The 18654-nt window shown below is 30.0% G+C and overlaps 1 protein-coding gene across 1 annotated transcript; it reads left to right on the top strand.

Moving 5' to 3' along the window:
- The first annotated feature begins 4831 nt into the window (after window positions 1–4831).
- On the top strand, window positions 4832–8101 carry LOC107619371 (chromo domain protein LHP1). The gene is made up of 6 exons (XM_016321641.3): window positions 4832–5458; window positions 5624–5649; window positions 5827–5913; window positions 6308–7051; window positions 7579–7639; window positions 7779–8101. Exons 1-6 carry the CDS (start codon window positions 5054–5056, stop codon window positions 7824–7826), a joined length of 1371 nt encoding a protein of 456 aa, XP_016177127.1. The 5' UTR covers window positions 4832–5053; the 3' UTR covers window positions 7827–8101.
- The last annotated feature ends 10553 nt before the right edge of the window (window positions 8102–18654 follow it).

The following is an 18654-nucleotide window of genomic DNA, read 5'->3' as shown; positions in this document are numbered from 1 at the left end:
ACTATGCTGTGCTATCACTTCACGTTCCAGGTTAACAGCAGTATTAAGAAATTAACGGAGAGACGAACGTGATTAAAAAAAATTATTTAAAGATAAATTTGATTAATTTTATCTTTTAGAAACTAAAATGAAAATCGAAGTATCTTTTGAAGACGATTTTGATTATTAACTCAAAACCAACACTAAATTGATAACTTATACAATTATATAGCACCGATAAACCATATTTCAACAAAACATATGAAATAATAAAAAAAAAAAAAATCATCTCGTGCTCCAAGAGATTAAAAGAAAACAAAGGTTGTCCAAAAGTTATAATCACCAAACTTAAATTTCAAATATATGTCTTTTTTTTTTTGGTATCTCATATATAACTTGAGAAGTCAAAAATTAATTTGTCCTAATTTAAAGATTTATCACTAATCAATAAAAATTTGAAATATATGCCATCTTATTTGTATGTCTTCAAACATTATATTAAAAATTAAAATGGACCAACCCAACGAATTTTATAGACTTTTTAAAGCTTATATACTGATTTTTAATTAATATACTTTACAAAATATTCAAAACTAACCCATTTAATAAAACAAATCCAACTAGGCCTAAAATGAGTCAAACCATGGATCCCTATCTAGCATATTCTACCCCGACTCGTCATGCATTATTGGTCATTTTATTACAATTTTATTAGCTTACATATGTAACTTTTTAAACTATCAATGAAAATAAATTAATCTATTTTTTTTTTCAAAATTGTTTCTTTGAAATAGAGAGAAAATTAGTTACAAAGAAAAGAAGCAAAGCCCCGTAAAATATTACTCTTCCATGCATTAGATTTTTACAAATCTAACAAAAAAAGGAAAAGTATCCATACAATATTATATCTATCTATAATGAAAATTCTCTTGTCCAATTCTAATTTAGTTTTTCCAAATTTGTTTTCTTTAAAATGTCAATAATATTATTTATATAGAAAAGAAATATTAAATAGAAACCTGTGTGTAAAATACTATTCTTTACTCTTTAGTGAATCAGATTTTTTTTTATTTATTAAAAAAGGAAAAGTATCTACAAGATTTATATCAATCTATATTTATACAATAATTTTAAAGAAATTTATTTTTTTCATTTCTGTTTTATTTTTTTTTGAAATAAAGAGAATATTATTTATATAGAAAGCCAAAAAGAAATATTCAATGCATTAGATTTTGTCCATCTAACAAAAAAGGAAAAGTATCCATACAATATTTATATTTAGATTTTGTTGATTACTAATTTAATTTTTTCAAAGAAATACTTAATGCCAAAACGGATAAAATACTACTCTTTAATGCATAGAATTTTGACTATGTAACAAAAAAGGAAATGTATCCATTCAAGATTTATATATATGTATATTTACTCTAATATTATAAAAAAAATAATTGTTCTCAATTGTAATTCGATTTTTTAATTGGTTTTTCTTTAAAATATAGAGCATAGTATTTATATATAAAAGAAATATTTGATAACAAAACCTATAAAATACTACTCTTTGATGGATTAAATTTTCATCATCTATTATAAAAAGAAAAGTATGTGCTAGATTTATATCTATCTATATTATTATTATTATTATTATTATTATTATTATTATTATTATTATTGTAAACGAAATTCTATCGTTAATAAAATTTAATAATTGCCTTAATAACTGTGTATAATTAAAAATAATTAGATAATTTGAGAAAAATAGAGAGCACATAATAATAATAATAATAATAATAATAATAATAATAATAATAATAATAATAATAATAATAATAATAATAAAAAAAGATTTTCTACTATTCAATTATAATTTAGTTTAAAAAATTTGTGTTTTATAATGGAGAGAATATTATTTATATAAATACATGGCAATGCAAAAAACTTATAGACTATAAATATATTTAAATTGAAACTTAACAAAGAATCACTTATTATGGACCTATTCAAACTTAATCCTTTAAAGTTGATGACTTTTAAGAGAAGTGTTTTTTTTTTTTTTGTGAATTTTTGAAAATTTTTAAAATATAAAAAAATATAGTAATCAAATTTAGTTTTCTTTGAAATGTCAATAATATTATTTATATGGAAAAGAAATATTAAATACAAACCTGCGTGTAAAATACTACTCTTTACTCTTTAGTAAATCAGATTATTTTCTATCTATCAGAAAAGGAAAAATATCTTATTTATATCAATTTATATTTATACAATAATTTTAAAGAAATTTATTTTTTCATTTCTATTTTATTTTTCTTTGGATTGAAGAGAATATTATTTATATAGAAAGCTTAAAAAAATATTCAATGCATTAGATTTCGTCTATCTAACAAAAAAGGAAATGTATCCATAAAATATTTATATTTAGATTTTGTTGATTACTAATTTAATTTTTTTTCAAAGAAATATTTAATGCCAAGATGTATAACATACTACTCTTTAATGCATAGAATTTTGACTATGTAACAAAAAAGGAAAAGTATCCATTCAAGATTTATGTATATGTATATTTATTATAATGTTGTAAAAAAAAATCACTGTTCTTCAATTGTAATTCTATTTTTTTTTAAATTCATTTTTCTTTAAAATATAGAGCATAGTATTTAACTATTTACATATAAAAGAAATATTTGATAACAAAACCTGTAAAATACTACTCTTTGATGGATTAAATTCTCGTCTGTCTATTATAAAAGGAAAAGTATCCACTAAATTTATGTCTATCTATATTATTATTATTATTATTATTATTATTATTATTATTATTATTATTATTATTATTATTATTATTATTATTATAAACGAAATTCTATTGTTAATAAAATTTAATAATTGCCTTAATAATTGTGTATAATTAAAAACAAATAGATAATTTCAGAAAAAATAGAGAGTAGTACATAATAATAATAATAATAATAATAATAATAATAATAATAATAATAATAATAATAATAATAATAATAATAATAATAATAATTGTAAAATATTTTCTGCTATTCAATTATTATTTAGTTTAAAAATTTTGTGTTTTATAATAGAGAGAATATTATTTATATAAATATATGGCAAGGAAAAAAACTTATAGACTATAAATATATTTAAATTAAAACTTAAAGAAGAATCACTTATTATGAACCTATTTAAACTTAATCCTTTAAATTTGATTAATTTTAAGACTAGTGTTTTTGTTTTTGTTTTTGTTTTTGTTTTTGTTTTTTTTGCGATTTCTTCTTTTTATGAATTTTTCAAAATTTTTAAAATATAAAAAATATAGTGATTGAATTTTGTTTTTGCATGAACCTTTTAAATATTTTATCCAAAATTTGTCACGAAAATTCAAATTAAATAGGTAAATCATTTGAAAAATATAAAGTTTGTTTGTTATTTATGAAAAAAATTTAATATTTTTGTCACATTTTTTAATATTTCAAGAACTTATTATATATCAGGTTTTTTTTTTCACATAATATAAATTTCTAGATACTATTTTAATTATTATTTACCCTTACTCACAATTAAAATTAATTTCAATTATAAAAGCCATCAACAGTCAACACATTTGATAAATGCAAGAAAAAAAAGGAAGTAATTAAGTAAATGGCAGAACTAAAAAATGCGCAACGAAATCCATGTGAAATGTGAAAACCAGAAATCTAAAAACCGGGGATTTAATGATTTTTTTAATTTATTTTATATATACTATGAAATCAATAATTTTGAAAAGTGAGAGGATTTAATTCAAAACAATTAATTTTTTTATTTTAGATATAATCTTAAATAAAAAATGATCTATATTATTTGTTGATATATTACATATATGAATAAAATAAAACAAAATTTTATTTGTTTTAAAGCAACTAAAAATTTTTGTGAAATTAATTTTCAAAATACTATAATGATTCAATTTAACTTTAAACCTCCTTATTAAGGGATTCTAATAATTTTTATTGATTAGAAATTTTTATAAAATAAAATTTATAATATTCTATTTTATTTATTATCTCTAATAATATGTCATTTTTTAAGTGATTTGACCATCTCTATTTTATTTAGAGTGTATTAGTATTTCTTTATTAATTTCTAAAAATAAAATAACTTAAAATAGAAAAATATAAATAAAATTTTAATTTTAATATATTGTTAGTATAAAATAATTTTACATATATAATCAGATAATATCATATTAATAAAAACAATTATTTTTTATATTAATCGTATAAATAATCGTCCAAAAAAATAGAAATAATTAGAGTATTGAGTAAAAATATTATGTACTATCATTGTATAAGGATACACCACAAATATGCACCCAAATTATTTTGTCGATAATAAAAATGTTTCTAAATTTTATTATAAAAAAAGTTTTTAAATTAGTAGAAAATACGACAAAAATACACAATCGTAAACTGAAATGTTAATAGAAAAGTAAAAACTCGCATGTAGTTGTATTAATAATTGAAAATCGTTAAATAATTTAACAAGTTTAATTAAATTATTATTTAATAACTTTTAAAGTGTTAATTTTTTTTATGAAAATATGAGTTCTCACCTAATAAAAAAAATAATGTGACAAATAAATTTTTTTATGTAACAAATGTGACTCTAATATTAACAGGTGAGTCAGTCACATTTTTTCGTTAATAAAATAAAATTAAATAATTTTTATATATTTTTAAATTATTTGAGTGTATTTTTGTTAATAATAAAATTTAAAAACATTTTTGTTTGCGGTACATGTTTTTTTGTGGTTTATTGTAAAATTAAACTCTAAAATTATTTATAAAAAAAAAGAAATAAAAGCAAGATAGTCATTTCATTTCATCCGAAGCGTTGCAATTGAGACAACTCATTGAAGCAGACGCACGCACCTTTTCAGTTTCTCTCTCAGAATTTCTCACTCTCCCTCTCCCTCTCACTCTCAACTCTCTCAACACTCCACACTTTTTTCTCTTCACCAAGAACCCAAAACCCTCGCTTTTCTTTCTATTCAATCCATCTCTTTCTCTGTTTATTCACAACTATAATGAAGCCTGCAGCCAAGAGAAGATCATCAACCTCCGAACCACACAACACCAACGGTGCTGCTCCTTCTGCTTCTCCTCCACTTCTTGCTGATTCTTTAACCGTTCCTGTTCCTGCTGCTGGAGAAGCTGCTAATGCTCTTGTTCATGGCGATTCTCGTGCTGATACTGTTGGCGCTGGTATCCAACCCGTTCCTCTCGCTGAGAACCAGAACATGGAGTTGCAGGTAGGGCAAGCAGAACAACAACAGCAGCGAAGAGAGGAGCTTCTTCGTGTTGAAGTTTCCGGACTGGAAGAAGAAGATGAAGAAATGGATGATGGTGATGATGATGCTGAAGAAGGTTCGTCTCGCCTTCCTGAGGGTTACTACGAAGTCGAAGCCATTCGTAAAAGGAGGGTCCGCAAGGTAATCCAAAGTTTCAACCTTTCTTCCTCTTTTTCTTTTATTTTTAAATTTAATTTTGATTTTTGTTTCCTTAATTTTCGTTTGTTTAGTTTTTTTTTTTTTCTGCATTGGTCTAACTGTTTTTGTTTTTTTTTTTTTTTGTAATATTCGAATTAAAACTTTCAGGGTGAGGTTCACTACTTGGTCAAATGGTGAGTACTTTTTTAATTATTTACTTTGAAGCTCTCTTGTTCTAAATTGTATTTTATGATTGGATTATGATAATAGTGAAGGGTTGGATCAAATGTAACGCATTATTTTCCTTTTTCTTTTTTGTTTATTTGTTTTTTCTGTCTAATTTTTTGTTTGTGTTCTGTTTACTGCTGAAGGCTTGATTGGCCTGAGACAGCCAACACATGGGAGCCTCTGGAAAATCTGGAGGGTGTTTCTGAAATCGTCTCGGCTTTCGAGGAAAGGTATTCTTATAGAGGAATGATAGAGGACCATGAGAATATCCATCAATGTTTAAAAGTATGAGATTAAGTATGTTATTAGATTACTAGACTAAAGGAATTGAGTTGATGGTTAAGTAATGGACAAAATCAATAAATTCTGATGGCCCCTGGCATTTCTTATTCTTATTTTCACATTCATTTTTTCTGTGCCATAAAATCTGGATTCTCTTTTTTAAGGCCCCTATATTAGGATTGTGAATAAGGATGAAAAGTATGTTCTGGTTGTGTTCTTTCTTCTGTGTTTGTTTGTTTGTTATGATTGCAGCCGGTTATAAGCTCACATGAAAAAAAAACTAACCTTTTGATGTTTCGAGTTCATTTATTTATATATTTATGTATTTATTTGGTTTTGCAGCTGGCATTCAGCGCCGCAACGCAGGCGTAAGCGAAAGAATGTGGTTCAACATTCTGCGCTTAAGAAGAGGCTGGAGCGATCCGAGACTCCGTACAGCCTCAGACGATTTCCGGCTTCAACATCCACTAGCAACCATGCTCCATCAGCTCCTCCTCCTCAAATAACTGGCCTAAATTATGGTGACATCCCTGCCTTTCCACAGCCAGTGCTTTTCGCTGACGAAGTGGAAAACAACGGGGATGCTAGCATTGTCAGAAATGCTGCACCCCCAAATGGGAGTAGGCTCGGAAATGCTTCCGGATCAGTCGGTGCTGCAAATGAAGAGCCCGATTATGATCCTAAGCTTAGCGAGCTTAGAGCATCAACAGCCAATGGCTCTGATGCCGACAGGCTCGCCATACATTTCCAAGATCCTAATCCCTCGTTAGGGGATGGTCATGGAGAGGGGCAACCAAATGGTGGTTGCATGGAATCAAGCCAGGGTGGCGGCAGCAGAGGAGCCAGAAAGAGAAAATCTGGTTCTGTTAAGAGGTTTAACCGAGATTTACTCTCTGGTGAGCCTCTTAGTTTGCAGAATCCAGCTGGCACATCTGATGGCTCGGCTCAACAGGTGGTAGCCAGTAATAGGAAGGTGGATCCGCCCAGACCTTCCAACCCGATTGTAAAGATCCTAAAGCCAGTGAACTGTTTGCCGCCAATTCCAATCAGCACTCAGGATGTTGTGGTGAGCTTCTTGGCGATAAGGTTAGCAACCCATCTAACAACTCCAGATGCTGTTTAACTTTCATATATTGTATTTATATTTGTTGCGTGCTTTCTAAAACCACACTTTTATACACGTTTTCAAGGATTTTATTTTTAAATAATCGTTTTTTATAAAGATGTTATTGCGGTTCGGTTTATAAATCAAAGATTGATGCTAGTTCAGGATGCATAAATCCATGCATCAGTGTAATGATTACTTGTCTCATGATTTCAGTTTTAAACTTTTAACGCTTAGGTGCCCTTTTTATTTTCTCGTTAGGGGTTGGGGAAGAAACTTTAGATTAAATCTTGTTAGGCATCAATTTTTTTCTTGTTAACTTTTATTGCATCAAAATTGTAGTATTTTGCTCCATAACTGTTCCTTCAACTTTTTCTTCAATGCATTAATTATTTTGATCAACTGTTTTTCAACTCTACTCCATTATCTTAGAATTTGATCTTTCATCATATACTTTTATTCCTTGGCATGCTACTTTACCTAAAAACTTATATGGCTAACTTTACAGGGCTGACGGCTCGGAGATATTGGTGGACAACCATTATCTCAAGAGGAATTATCCAATCATGGTAACATGTTATCTTTAAGCAATATTTTCTTGTTTAGATAGTTTGATTATTTTCTAGACAATTTCACATCTCTTAATATGCTTAACAGACTGTGTTTACGACCCTTTTACTAGAAGCTAATGGTTTTCTTGGGTTACAGCTGATCGATTTCTATGAGCAGCATCTCCGATACAGTCCTACGTCGTGACTGAGCATCATGCTTGCAGAGCTTCTTTCTTTTCTTTATTTAGATTTTCATCTGTTAGTTGTTGTATAATCCGAAATTGTGTAGATTCAGAAGATAGAGAAGGGTAAGATGCATTGTTTGTTAGTATGTAGTTATGACTAATTTAATCAATTTTATTCTGTATTTCGCTATGTACTATATGCATATTACCATTTGCTATGTTTAATTGTTGATAACATGAAGAGTTAGCTCTGTTGAATGCACAACACTTTGGAATCAAGGATGCAATTCTTAAATCTTGGGCAGGAACAGAACAATTTATTTTGGATTAGTAGCAAATTTTATGGTACGTTCTTTATCTATTTATTAGCAACTTGCATATTTATGATTATTGCACAGCTATAAACTGTGGATGCTGATGCTATTATGATGGTTATTCATTATGCATTTCATTTTAAATACAGCTAGTTTGGTTTAGGATCTAGACTAATATATGGAGACTCTAGAATCACGTTATATATATAGCACATCACCTCAAATTCATGTTTACTGGAAATGATCAAGAAACATTAGTAAGCCGTGAGTAAACCAATAATGATTTCTAAACCCTAAACTTAATAATTAGTGTCGTCGAGATGAAGACTACCCAGATTAGAGTTGCCGAGAGCGACGTTTCGTTACCAACCCTCTAACACCCGGCGAAAAAGCGCAGCGGCGGCTTGTGTCGACGTCGACTAGCATTAAGAGAGGAAGCGAAAACAATTGAAGGCTTTGCTTTCCATTCATTCACTCCCTATTTTGGGTGTCTTTTGCAATTGTTTTTTGTTTCCATCCTTGACCACCCTAATTAGCACTAAATTCTCGTTTTGTTGCCCCTTCAAAAATCCAAAATTTCTTCTATGTTTCTATTTTGTTATGTCTGATCTTTTCTTTAGCGAAAAAAGAAAAATCTCCATTATTTGGTTCCAATGTCATTTCTCTATAACACCATTTTAAAGATTCTTGGTGTCGATACAACTAGTTTCTTTCGGTGCACTATAATAAAATACTCACTACCCTCTAATATTTTCATTCACCAAAACCCGTTGCAATTCAAGACCTTCGTCCTCGTTGTTGATATTGTTTGGCTCAAGTAATTGATATTAGTTTCCTCACCAAATTTGATATCAAGAACTGCAAATTCTTGCAACGATGTGGAGCAGAGGTAGATAAATAGTAACGCCACGGTATTGCAATTCAAGCTTTGATGCCATAGCAATTCACCAACCCAGTGCAGTTCTCGTCCCTCGCGGTTGATATTTCGATAAAGCTTGTGATTCTCAGTGTCTCAAAATCTAGAGCATTCAAGTTCTACCAACAAGAAGATTGATAAAATCAACCAATTGATCTATAATCATCACACTAGGTTAACTATGAGGAAATGCAAATTCTTGCAACGATGAGAAATGGATGCAAATTTCAAAACCTCTTTTTGCCTCAAGGCAGTAATCATTCAAGATTTGCATTAATGCGAATTCAAGCTTTGATTTGGCAATATTTCTGTTCGAGTGAACTTCTCATCCTTTATTGTTGATATTGCATTAAGCTTGTAATGTCGATGTCTAAGAATCTTGAGAGTTAACTATGAGGAAATGCAAACCCTTGCAATGACCTTTATTGTTGATATTGCATTAAGCTTGTAATGTCGATGTCTAAGAATCTTGAGAGTTAACTATGAGGAAATGCAAACCCTTGCAATGATGAGAAATGGATGCAAATTTCAAAACCTCCTTTTGCCTCGAGGCAGTAATCATTCATGGTATCATTCAAGATTTGCATTAATGCAAATTCAAGCTTTGATTTGGCAATATCTCTGTTCGAGTGAACTTCTCGTCCTTTGTTGTTGTTACTGCATTAAGCTTGTAATGTTGATTTCTAAGAATCTTGAGAGTTAAAGTACCTATAAGAAGAACAATGGCGAACTCAACTAATTAATGTGAATTCAAGCTATGATTTGGCAATTTCTCTATTCGAGTGAACTTCTCATTCTTTGTTGTTAATACTCCATTAAGCCTGTAACGTTAGTGTCTAATGGCGAACTCAACTAATTAATATGAATTCAAGCTATGATTGGCAATTTCTTTGTTTGAGTGAACTTCTCGTCTTTCGTTGTTGATACTGCATTAAACCTGTAATGTCAGTGTCTAATAATCTTGAGATTTAAAGTACCTATAAGAAGAACAATGGCGAACTCAACTAATTAATGCGAATTCAAGCTATGATTTGGCGATATCTCTGTTCGAGTGAACTTCTCGTCCTTCGTTGGTGATACTGCATTGAGCTTGTAATCTAAGAATCTTGAGATTTAAAGTGATTTAAAGTACCTATAAGAAGAACAATGGCGCACTCAACTAATTAATGTGAATTCAACCTTTGATTTGGCAATTTCTCTGTTCGAATGAACATTTTGTCCTTCGTTGTTGATACTGTATCAGGCTCGTAACGTCAGTGTCTAAGAATCTTGAGATTTAAAGTACCTATAAGAAGAACAATGGTGAACTCAACTAATTAATGTGAATTCAAGCTTTGATTCGACAATTTCTCTGTTCGAGTGAACTTTTCATCCTTCATTGTTGATACTGCATCAAGCTTGTAACGCAAACAATGTTGAACCCAGCTAATTAATCTATAATCTCATACCAAGCTAGTTATCAAGAAATGCCTTCTCCTCTAATCCGAGATATGACATTGAATTGCATTTAAAGTAGCTTTGAAGTAGTAATGGTATCATTCATGGTATCGTTCACGATCTGGATTACTGGGAAATTCGAGCTTTGATTGGCAAATTCTTCATTCTAGTGCAATTCTCGTCCTTCTTTGGTTGATATTGCATTAAAGCTTTTGATGCCAGTGTCCCATAATCCTGTGAATTAAAGTACCTTTAAAAAGCACATTGTTCAACTCAATTAATTGATCTATAATCTTCACACCATGTCAATGATCAAGAATGTAAACTCTTGTAACTCTAAGACAAAGAGATGCTATTGCAAATCTCTTCCTTTGACCCTGACTTGATTTATAGTATCTTTCCAACCCTATTGGTCTAATTCAAGATTTGCATCAATTTGAATGTCCACCCTTTCTTATTTTCACTCACCAACCTATTGCAATTATCATCTTTCATCATTGATATCACATTCAAGGTGCAACAAAGAACATTGTTCAACTCAAACTAATTGAGCTATAATCCTCCCCAAATTAACCATTTGGAAATGTAAACTCTTGCAACAACAAAAACAAACCAAAAGATGAAATTACAAAACTTTTTTTTTCTTTTTTTTTTGGCTTGTTGGTTCTAATTGGATTTAAAGTAGGTTTACACACTAATGGTATTCTTTAAAATATGCAACAAAGTGATCCCCTTTTTTTTGGTGTCTAAACATACGAAAACTAAAGACAAAACACCTATCTTAAGTCAGAATAGATGATTGGAATTGCACTTCGCTCTATATTTAGCCATCAAATCCGCAACCTTATTTGATTCACGATCTATCTATTCCAAGTGAACAACCTATTGCCGGGATAGTAGCTCTTTTGGAAATAAGATCAACAACATCAGCATTACAACTACCATCACTACCCGGAATAAGAAACAAGATATTAAGGCAATCTGTTTCACAAACAATATCTTTGATGCCATGATCTCAAGCTAAAAGCAGACCTTTCTGAACAGCAAATAATTCACATAAAAGAATAGACCAATCTGAAATAAAGCCTGAACAGCCAGAAATCCAACTACCATTGAAATCCCTAATAATACAACCAAAGCCAGTCAAATGAAGATCGACAACTAGACTAGCATCACAATTAACTTCATAGCAATTAGTAGAGGGGGTTCCCAACGCCTCTTATTCGTGATAGTTTTAAAATAAGAACTCCTATCTACCGCCATTCTAATCTCATTAGCTGCCATTCTAGCACAAACAACCATTTTGTGATCAGACCAAAGATTCTTTGCATTAAATATGTCATTGCACCTATGCTCTACACCCACTATAAATCTGCGCCTACAATGGCCTCTCTACTGAGATATTAAGACACCACAATCATCTCCACCTATGTTGATTATTGCTACTGAATCTTTGTTTAGAGAGCCACCTATAATCATCTCTAGTACTATAAATCTACAAAGTGATCCCTTTACTCAAAAACAAAATGCACATTTAAAAAAAAATAGTGTTTCCCATAAGGTGCAAAAACACAAATAATTGAATACTTTTTTTCTATCCAATTTTCTTCCAATTGACACTTTTTTTTCTTTTCATAATTTTTATTTAGGTGAGAATAGGTTCTTATAATTACATATAAAACACTTTTAAGAGTACTACCTTGCGACATTTCCAAAATCTTCATAAAATAAAAAACAAAGACATACTAAATTTGTCTTGATAACTATTTTAGTATGCAATGCATTTCTTATTTTAAAATTAAAATATGTATTTTGGATGTTGTACAATTTTCGTTTGAACATGTTTTTCAGATAACTTTTTATCTCCATTCTTACCTCCACGAAAAGATTTTTGTTTTCGCTTTTTAATTTTGATATTGGGTTTATAGTAGTATATCTCAACAATGTATAAAATTTTGTGTTTTTTTCATAAGGAAATCACAAATTTGATCTTCCGATTTGTAAACTTTTAATTTTTAAAACATAAAATCCGACTCTTCGATTTGTGAACTTTAATTTTTTTTTAATTTTTAAAACATAAACTAATTTGTGAAACTTCAAAATTTGAATTCAGCTCCCCACAAATCTGACCATCAGTTTTCTTTTCCCTCCCAATTTAGTGCCTCCGATTTATGTTTTGGAATTAGAAAAAAAAATTGGCTCCATATTAATTAGAAACACACAAGTTCTCCATGAATAACACATCCAGAAAATCCATCTCCGAAAAAAAGAGCCTTTTGTTTTCATCCTCATCTCCATATTCGAATATCCCTCTGATATTCACATTCACATATCTCTGATGTGACTCCTAATCTTGGGAGAGGATTTTCAATTAATTTATTAGTGATTTTGTAAAAATAAGGTTTTGCTTTTTTCTTTTCTTACGGGACTTCATCTGGGCTGGGTTCTAAAATTTGTACCTAAACCACTATTCATATTTATAAAGCATAAATCATGTTATTTCACCGGATTTTATATATATATATATTTTTTGTTAAAACTATAAGCTTTGCCACAATTTATATAAAAAATTAGAGAACAAAATTATAGTACATTTATATTTAGAACAATCAGATAGTATCACATTTCAATTAGTTTAATTAAGTAAATTATCCTAATCTGCTTAAATAAGTGATAGGAGTTTGAATCCATAATATAATATAAAAGAATAATGTTAAGAAATTAATTTTTTCAGCAAACTCAAATATTTCCTTTTCTTTTCTTTCTTAACATGTAACAACCACCATATAAAATCAATTATTTATGATCATTCTAAGAAACATCAATTCGAGGTGATATGTTTCTACATATGACAACATGATTCTAGAGTCTCCATATATAACACTAGAATCAACATTCTAAGACCATCATAATAGCATCAACATGCATAGCTTATATTATGTCCAAATAATTTTCATAAATATGCTGATGGAAATTGCTAGTAGATAAATACAGAACTTACCATAGAAGTTGTTATTAATCCAAAACAAATGTTTTGTTCTAAGACTTGATCCCATGTTGTTGAGGCATTGAACAAAGCTAATTCTTCATGTTATGTTGATGGTAACATGCATTATAGTACATAGCCAAAAATACATACAACAATTCGTTCAATAGTCATACTTACATATATATATATATATATATATATATTTAACAAACAATTTATTTTATCCTGCTTTATCTTTTGAATCTATAAAAAAAATGGAATTATGCAACAATTGCATACACATGAAAATTAAAAAAAATAAAGCTTTGCATACTTATATATTGAAGAAGCTGTTCATAAAAATTGATCAGCTGCAACCCAAGAAAAACATTATCAAAAATGGCCATAAGTACAATTTGTTAATCATTTTAAGCAATGAGAAATTGGCTAGAAAATAATCAAACCATCATAAAAAGAAAAAAAATTGCTTAACAAAATGGCATAATTCCTTTTGAGATAATGGTTGTCCATCATTAATTACCTCCATCGCCGGAAAGGTCACCACAACTTCCGGAACTGGCGGTGGCGAATAGTTTAATGGCCTTAAGATCTTTCAGATTGGATTGAAAGGTTTTGGCAGAATCTTCTTTTTGTTACTGGCTCCCCCTTGTGAAGCCAAGGCATTAGAAGTACCAGTTCGATTCTACAAATTAAGAGGTTTTCTAGAATATTATAAATTTCTGTTGAAACTCTTAAATCTTAATGAAACTAGATTTTCTCTTTCTGGCTCCTCTGTTGAAGCTATCTGATTTCATGCAATCAATTTAATCGATTATGAGAGATTAGTGTCTTGGAAATGTATGGCGAGCCTTTAGCATCAACAGCCATTGACATGACTGTTGATGCTCTTGGCTCGCTAAGTTCAGGATCATAATCGGATTCTTCATTTGCAAGACCGATTGATCCTGAAACATTTCCAAGCCTACTCCCATTTGGGGTGCAGCATCCCCGTTGTTTTCCACTTCGTCAGTGATTTTCACTGACGATTGTGGAAAGATAGGGATGTTGGCTTAATTTAGGCCCGTTATTGGAAGATGAGGAGTTGATCTTTCTGCCGGTAAATCCGACGGTACTAAATGAATTTCTTGTAGTGAACCTTTCAAAGCAGCGTGTCAGCACATCATCACCGTTCCTCCATTTCTTCATCTTCTTCGATTCGAGGGGTTCCTCTCTCCTTCCCCTATTTTGGAACTCGGTGTTGTTGTTTTCAGCCAGAGACGGTTGGGTTCCAATGTCATATTCAAGTGATAACCGTCACATTGGCAAGTAAGTTCTAAAATCAAGTAATGCATCTCCTATTATTACGATGCTAATTCAATTGCTAATTCGTGCTTAGAGAAGGAGCTACAAGCCACTCCCAAGCCCAATCTCTTTCATCAGCCCAAGGTAACTTTTATTCTTTTCGAAACCGAACTAACGTTACTTAATATTTTTTTTATTTGTGTAAATTATAAAATAGTGTCCGAAAATTTATTGATGAGCTTCAAAACTCTAATTTAAATTAGTGAAGCTCAAACATTATTAATTTGATTAATTACAAAATTATGAATTTGATTTCAATTCATATATGTTGATTAAATTAATTTTGTAGTGCAGATTTATGTTGGGCTGAAAAGAAAAGAAAAAGTGTTGCAAGTCCATATGTGAATTTTATATTCATCATTGGATAAAAAATTATTTAAAGAAGTGTGGCTGAAGTATTATTCTTGATTGGGTCAGATTAAATTACTATTATTACTAGCCCATTTGAAACTTTGCTACCAAAACTAAAGCTTGGTCCAAAACAAATAATGAAAGAAAACAAAGTTCTATGTTTCTAACGGATCCTATTTTTAATTTGGGATGAATTTCAAACTCAATTAACTTACATTGGAAACACGAGAGAGAATTAACATTTGATTTGATGGACATCATCAATACTACACGCTACCTAAAGTAAGGGAAGTGGGAAACTTAATTCACTTTATCACATTCATTAATTATTGTTCAAGTTTCTCTTTCTTCACTCTCATCTCTCTTCTCCTACTTCGGTCACTTTACACCGAAAGCATGAAAGCTATGGCTAGCTACCGAAAGGAAGGAGAAACAAGCAATAAGACCATTGTAATGATGGCAAGAAAAAAAAACAAAAAATATGTTGTGGCTTAGATCTTCAACCAAAAAAAGTAAGATATGGTGAAGTAAGCTCAGCCTCACCATACCAAAAATGGATGATGAAGATTTCGGTTAGAGGAGGAAGATCCTTGGAAGGATGGCTTGTCTCTGATTTTGCTCAACCACTACAGGAGGTAGTCACTGTAGCTACGTAGTGAATGAGGCAGAAGTTGGAGCAGATGAAGCTGTCATCATCAATAACTCATCAAGGGCTAGGAATCCTTTTTGGAGTGCAAGACAAGATGGAAGGCTCGGATTGATGAAGATTTGTGACCAAAGAAGGACCAGAGGCAATTGCATGTTGGGTTTTGCATTTGGTTATCTCTCTTCTCTCTCTGGCCAAACCGGTTTGCAAGAAGAAGAAGATTAGCTTGGTTTATTTGGTTTCAACCATGGAGGCTTCCCCCTATAAGTAAGGGAGAACAGCCAGGGTTTGAGGCAAAGAGTGAGAGTGCAAGGCACAGAGTTCTCATAGCTACCTAAGCTAACAGAAGTTCTTCTCTTTCAATATTTTCTGTTTTGTACTTTTCTGTTTAATTTTGTCTGTCTTGAGTCTCATGAAAAAGACAGTGAGGTTTGAAGAAAAAGTCATAGAGCGGAAAAAGGCAGAGAGTGCAAAATTAAAAAAAAAAGTCATAGATGTCCTTATAGGTCTTTTGTACATCTGTGTTGTGTTTCATGATTTTGTGGGAATCCCCTTGCAAGTTGGGTTAGCACTTTGCAGTTGGAAAGCTTGGCAGTGACCAAGTCAAGTTCAGGATTGGGATTTAGATTCTGGACTTGTCCCGGATAGGAAGGGTATAGTTCCTAGGGAGAATTGGTGTTTGTAATCAAGAATGATTATAGTGAAATTCCATCATTGTTGTGATGGAGGCTGGATGTAGGCTGCATTGCACTTAGCAGCTGAACCAGGATATATCTTGGTGTAATTCTCTCTCTCTTCTACTCCATTTCTGTTTCTGCTTCCAGGAGATAAAATTGAAAAATATCTCGTGCCGGGTGACGAGATAAAAAGAAAAAGTCTCGTGGTTGGGTACGAGACAAAAATCAAAAGGTCTCCAGAAGTTGTTTGAAAGACCAGCAAGTGTTATTAAATAAAAAATGGACTAAGATTCAACCCCCTTTCTCTTAGCCACTGAAAACCATCATTTATATTATTGGCAAAAAAATTAAAATATGCTCACGATAAATAAATTCCTAAAAGATTTAAAAACACAATAAAAAAATTAGATATTAAATATATATTTAAAAAAAAAGTTTAGAAAGCTAACTACAATCTAAGCCAACTCAAGTCATTTTTTTTTTATTTTTTATTTTTTAAAATTCGAAAAATTAGAGTAGTAGGAGGTTATTTTTTCAACTACAACCTAAATCAACTCAAGTCAATTCTTTATTTTTCAACTAGTTGGCTCTAATTAGCTACTCTTCTAGTTAGTTTCCTAGCAAAACTGTATTAAAAAAAATTTAAAGATAAAATTTTGATGAAAATTTTTATAATTATTATTAAAAAATAAAACCTTTTTTATTTTTAAAATTTAGTAATCTTATATGAAGTGAATTCTTTTAAAAAGTTCTTTTAGTATGAATTATTATATTTTTTTGAAAAATAAAAAATCTATAAATCAAAATTTGTTTTAAATTTTTTTGTGTACTTTTTAAATATTTATTTAAATATTGTCATAAAAATTCAGATCATTTGTTAAATACAAATTTTTTTTTGTCACTTACAAAAAATAATTAATTATTTTTGTTGCATTTTCAAATCATTTAAAGAATATTTTGTTAATAACAAATTTTCGAGATCGTTTTATCAGCAGTTAAATTTTTGGTATTAATTTAATAGTTAACCTTTTTTTATTTTTTTACTAAAAATATTGACTCTAGTATTTTTTTTAGTTTTTTCTAAAGATAAATATCAATCCCCTTATCTATCTATTTGAGAATTATTTGTTTAAAGATATTGAGTTATGACTGCTCCTTTTACTCTTTTGGTGGTGGCTTGACTGATCAAAATTGCAACAACAACACGTTACAAAGAGAAAGAACTTCTCAAATTCTTTGTGGCTTTCACCATCTGGAAAATATGGTAAAACAAGAATCAGAAGATCTTCGAGGAGTGGTTCTAATTTTATTTTGTTTTATTTTTCTCTAATCGTCCATTCCTCTTATTCTCATGAACAACCAAATTTGCGATGGATGTGGACAAAGTAATAAGAAGCAATGGAAAACAATCCCATTCTTCGTATAGTAAGTGCACTAATTTATCTGTTTATTTTTTTACAGAAGAAAAAATACGAAATAAAGTTAAATCTACATGTTATATATCTCAGTAAAAAAATATTTTTACAAAACTAAATGTTGGATCAAAGTCATAGATACTGTGTATTATAATCCTAAAATCTTACATTAATTAACTTCATGTGTTATATTTAAATTTATAAATTATTTATTGTTCCTTCACAGTAATCTGAACCGAGGTATAACTTCATCCGTTTATATGAAATTTTCTGTCTTAAGAACACAAACGTCAAGTTATACTTCAGTTGTCGAGAAACACCGGAGGAGGTTGGACTCAAATGCTCAAGTAAAAAAATAAATGGGAGAGTTCTCTGTCCTCCTTTCACTGTGTTTACTTGGTTTTGTTTATATAATATTTGTATCTTACTTTATCATGATATGTTCTCCTCATTTCGAGATATGAGGCATGGATACGATCCGAGAATCTCGCAGGGAATCATTTGGTAACTTCTTTGAAGATGTCTTTTTAGGGGTTATCAGCAAGTAACCGTTCTCTTTTTGAATTTGCTGCACGTGACCGAGTTATAGGACACGCGGCCGACTTATCCGAATGGATCACGAATTATTCTTTTAAATTTGTAAGTGGCCGAATTATAACTTATGTGGTCGACTTATAAGAATAAATTAGATCTAATTTTCGAATTATAACTTATATCCGCTGAGTTATAATAATCATATCATTTACATAAAATGTTTTGTGA

This window comes from Arachis ipaensis, chromosome B9, assembly GCF_059453495.1.
Source record: "Arachis ipaensis isolate K30076 ecotype BB chromosome B9, ASM5945349v1, whole genome shotgun sequence".
In the NCBI taxonomy this organism is placed as follows: Eukaryota; Viridiplantae; Streptophyta; class Magnoliopsida; order Fabales; family Fabaceae; genus Arachis; species Arachis ipaensis.
This window is presented reverse-complemented; position numbering and strand designations above follow the sequence as displayed.

Coding starts and splice junctions, on each gene's coding strand:
- LOC107619371 (XM_016321641.3), top strand. CDS start 5,054: ATGAAGCCTGCAGCCAAGAGAAGATCATCAACCTCCGAACCACACAAC. Junction 5,650..5,826: donor GTTCACTACTTGGTCAAATG/GTGAGTACTTTT, acceptor TTACTGCTGAAG/GCTTGATTGGCCTGAGACAG. Junction 7,640..7,778: donor AGAGGAATTATCCAATCATG/GTAACATGTTAT, acceptor CTTGGGTTACAG/CTGATCGATTTCTATGAGCA.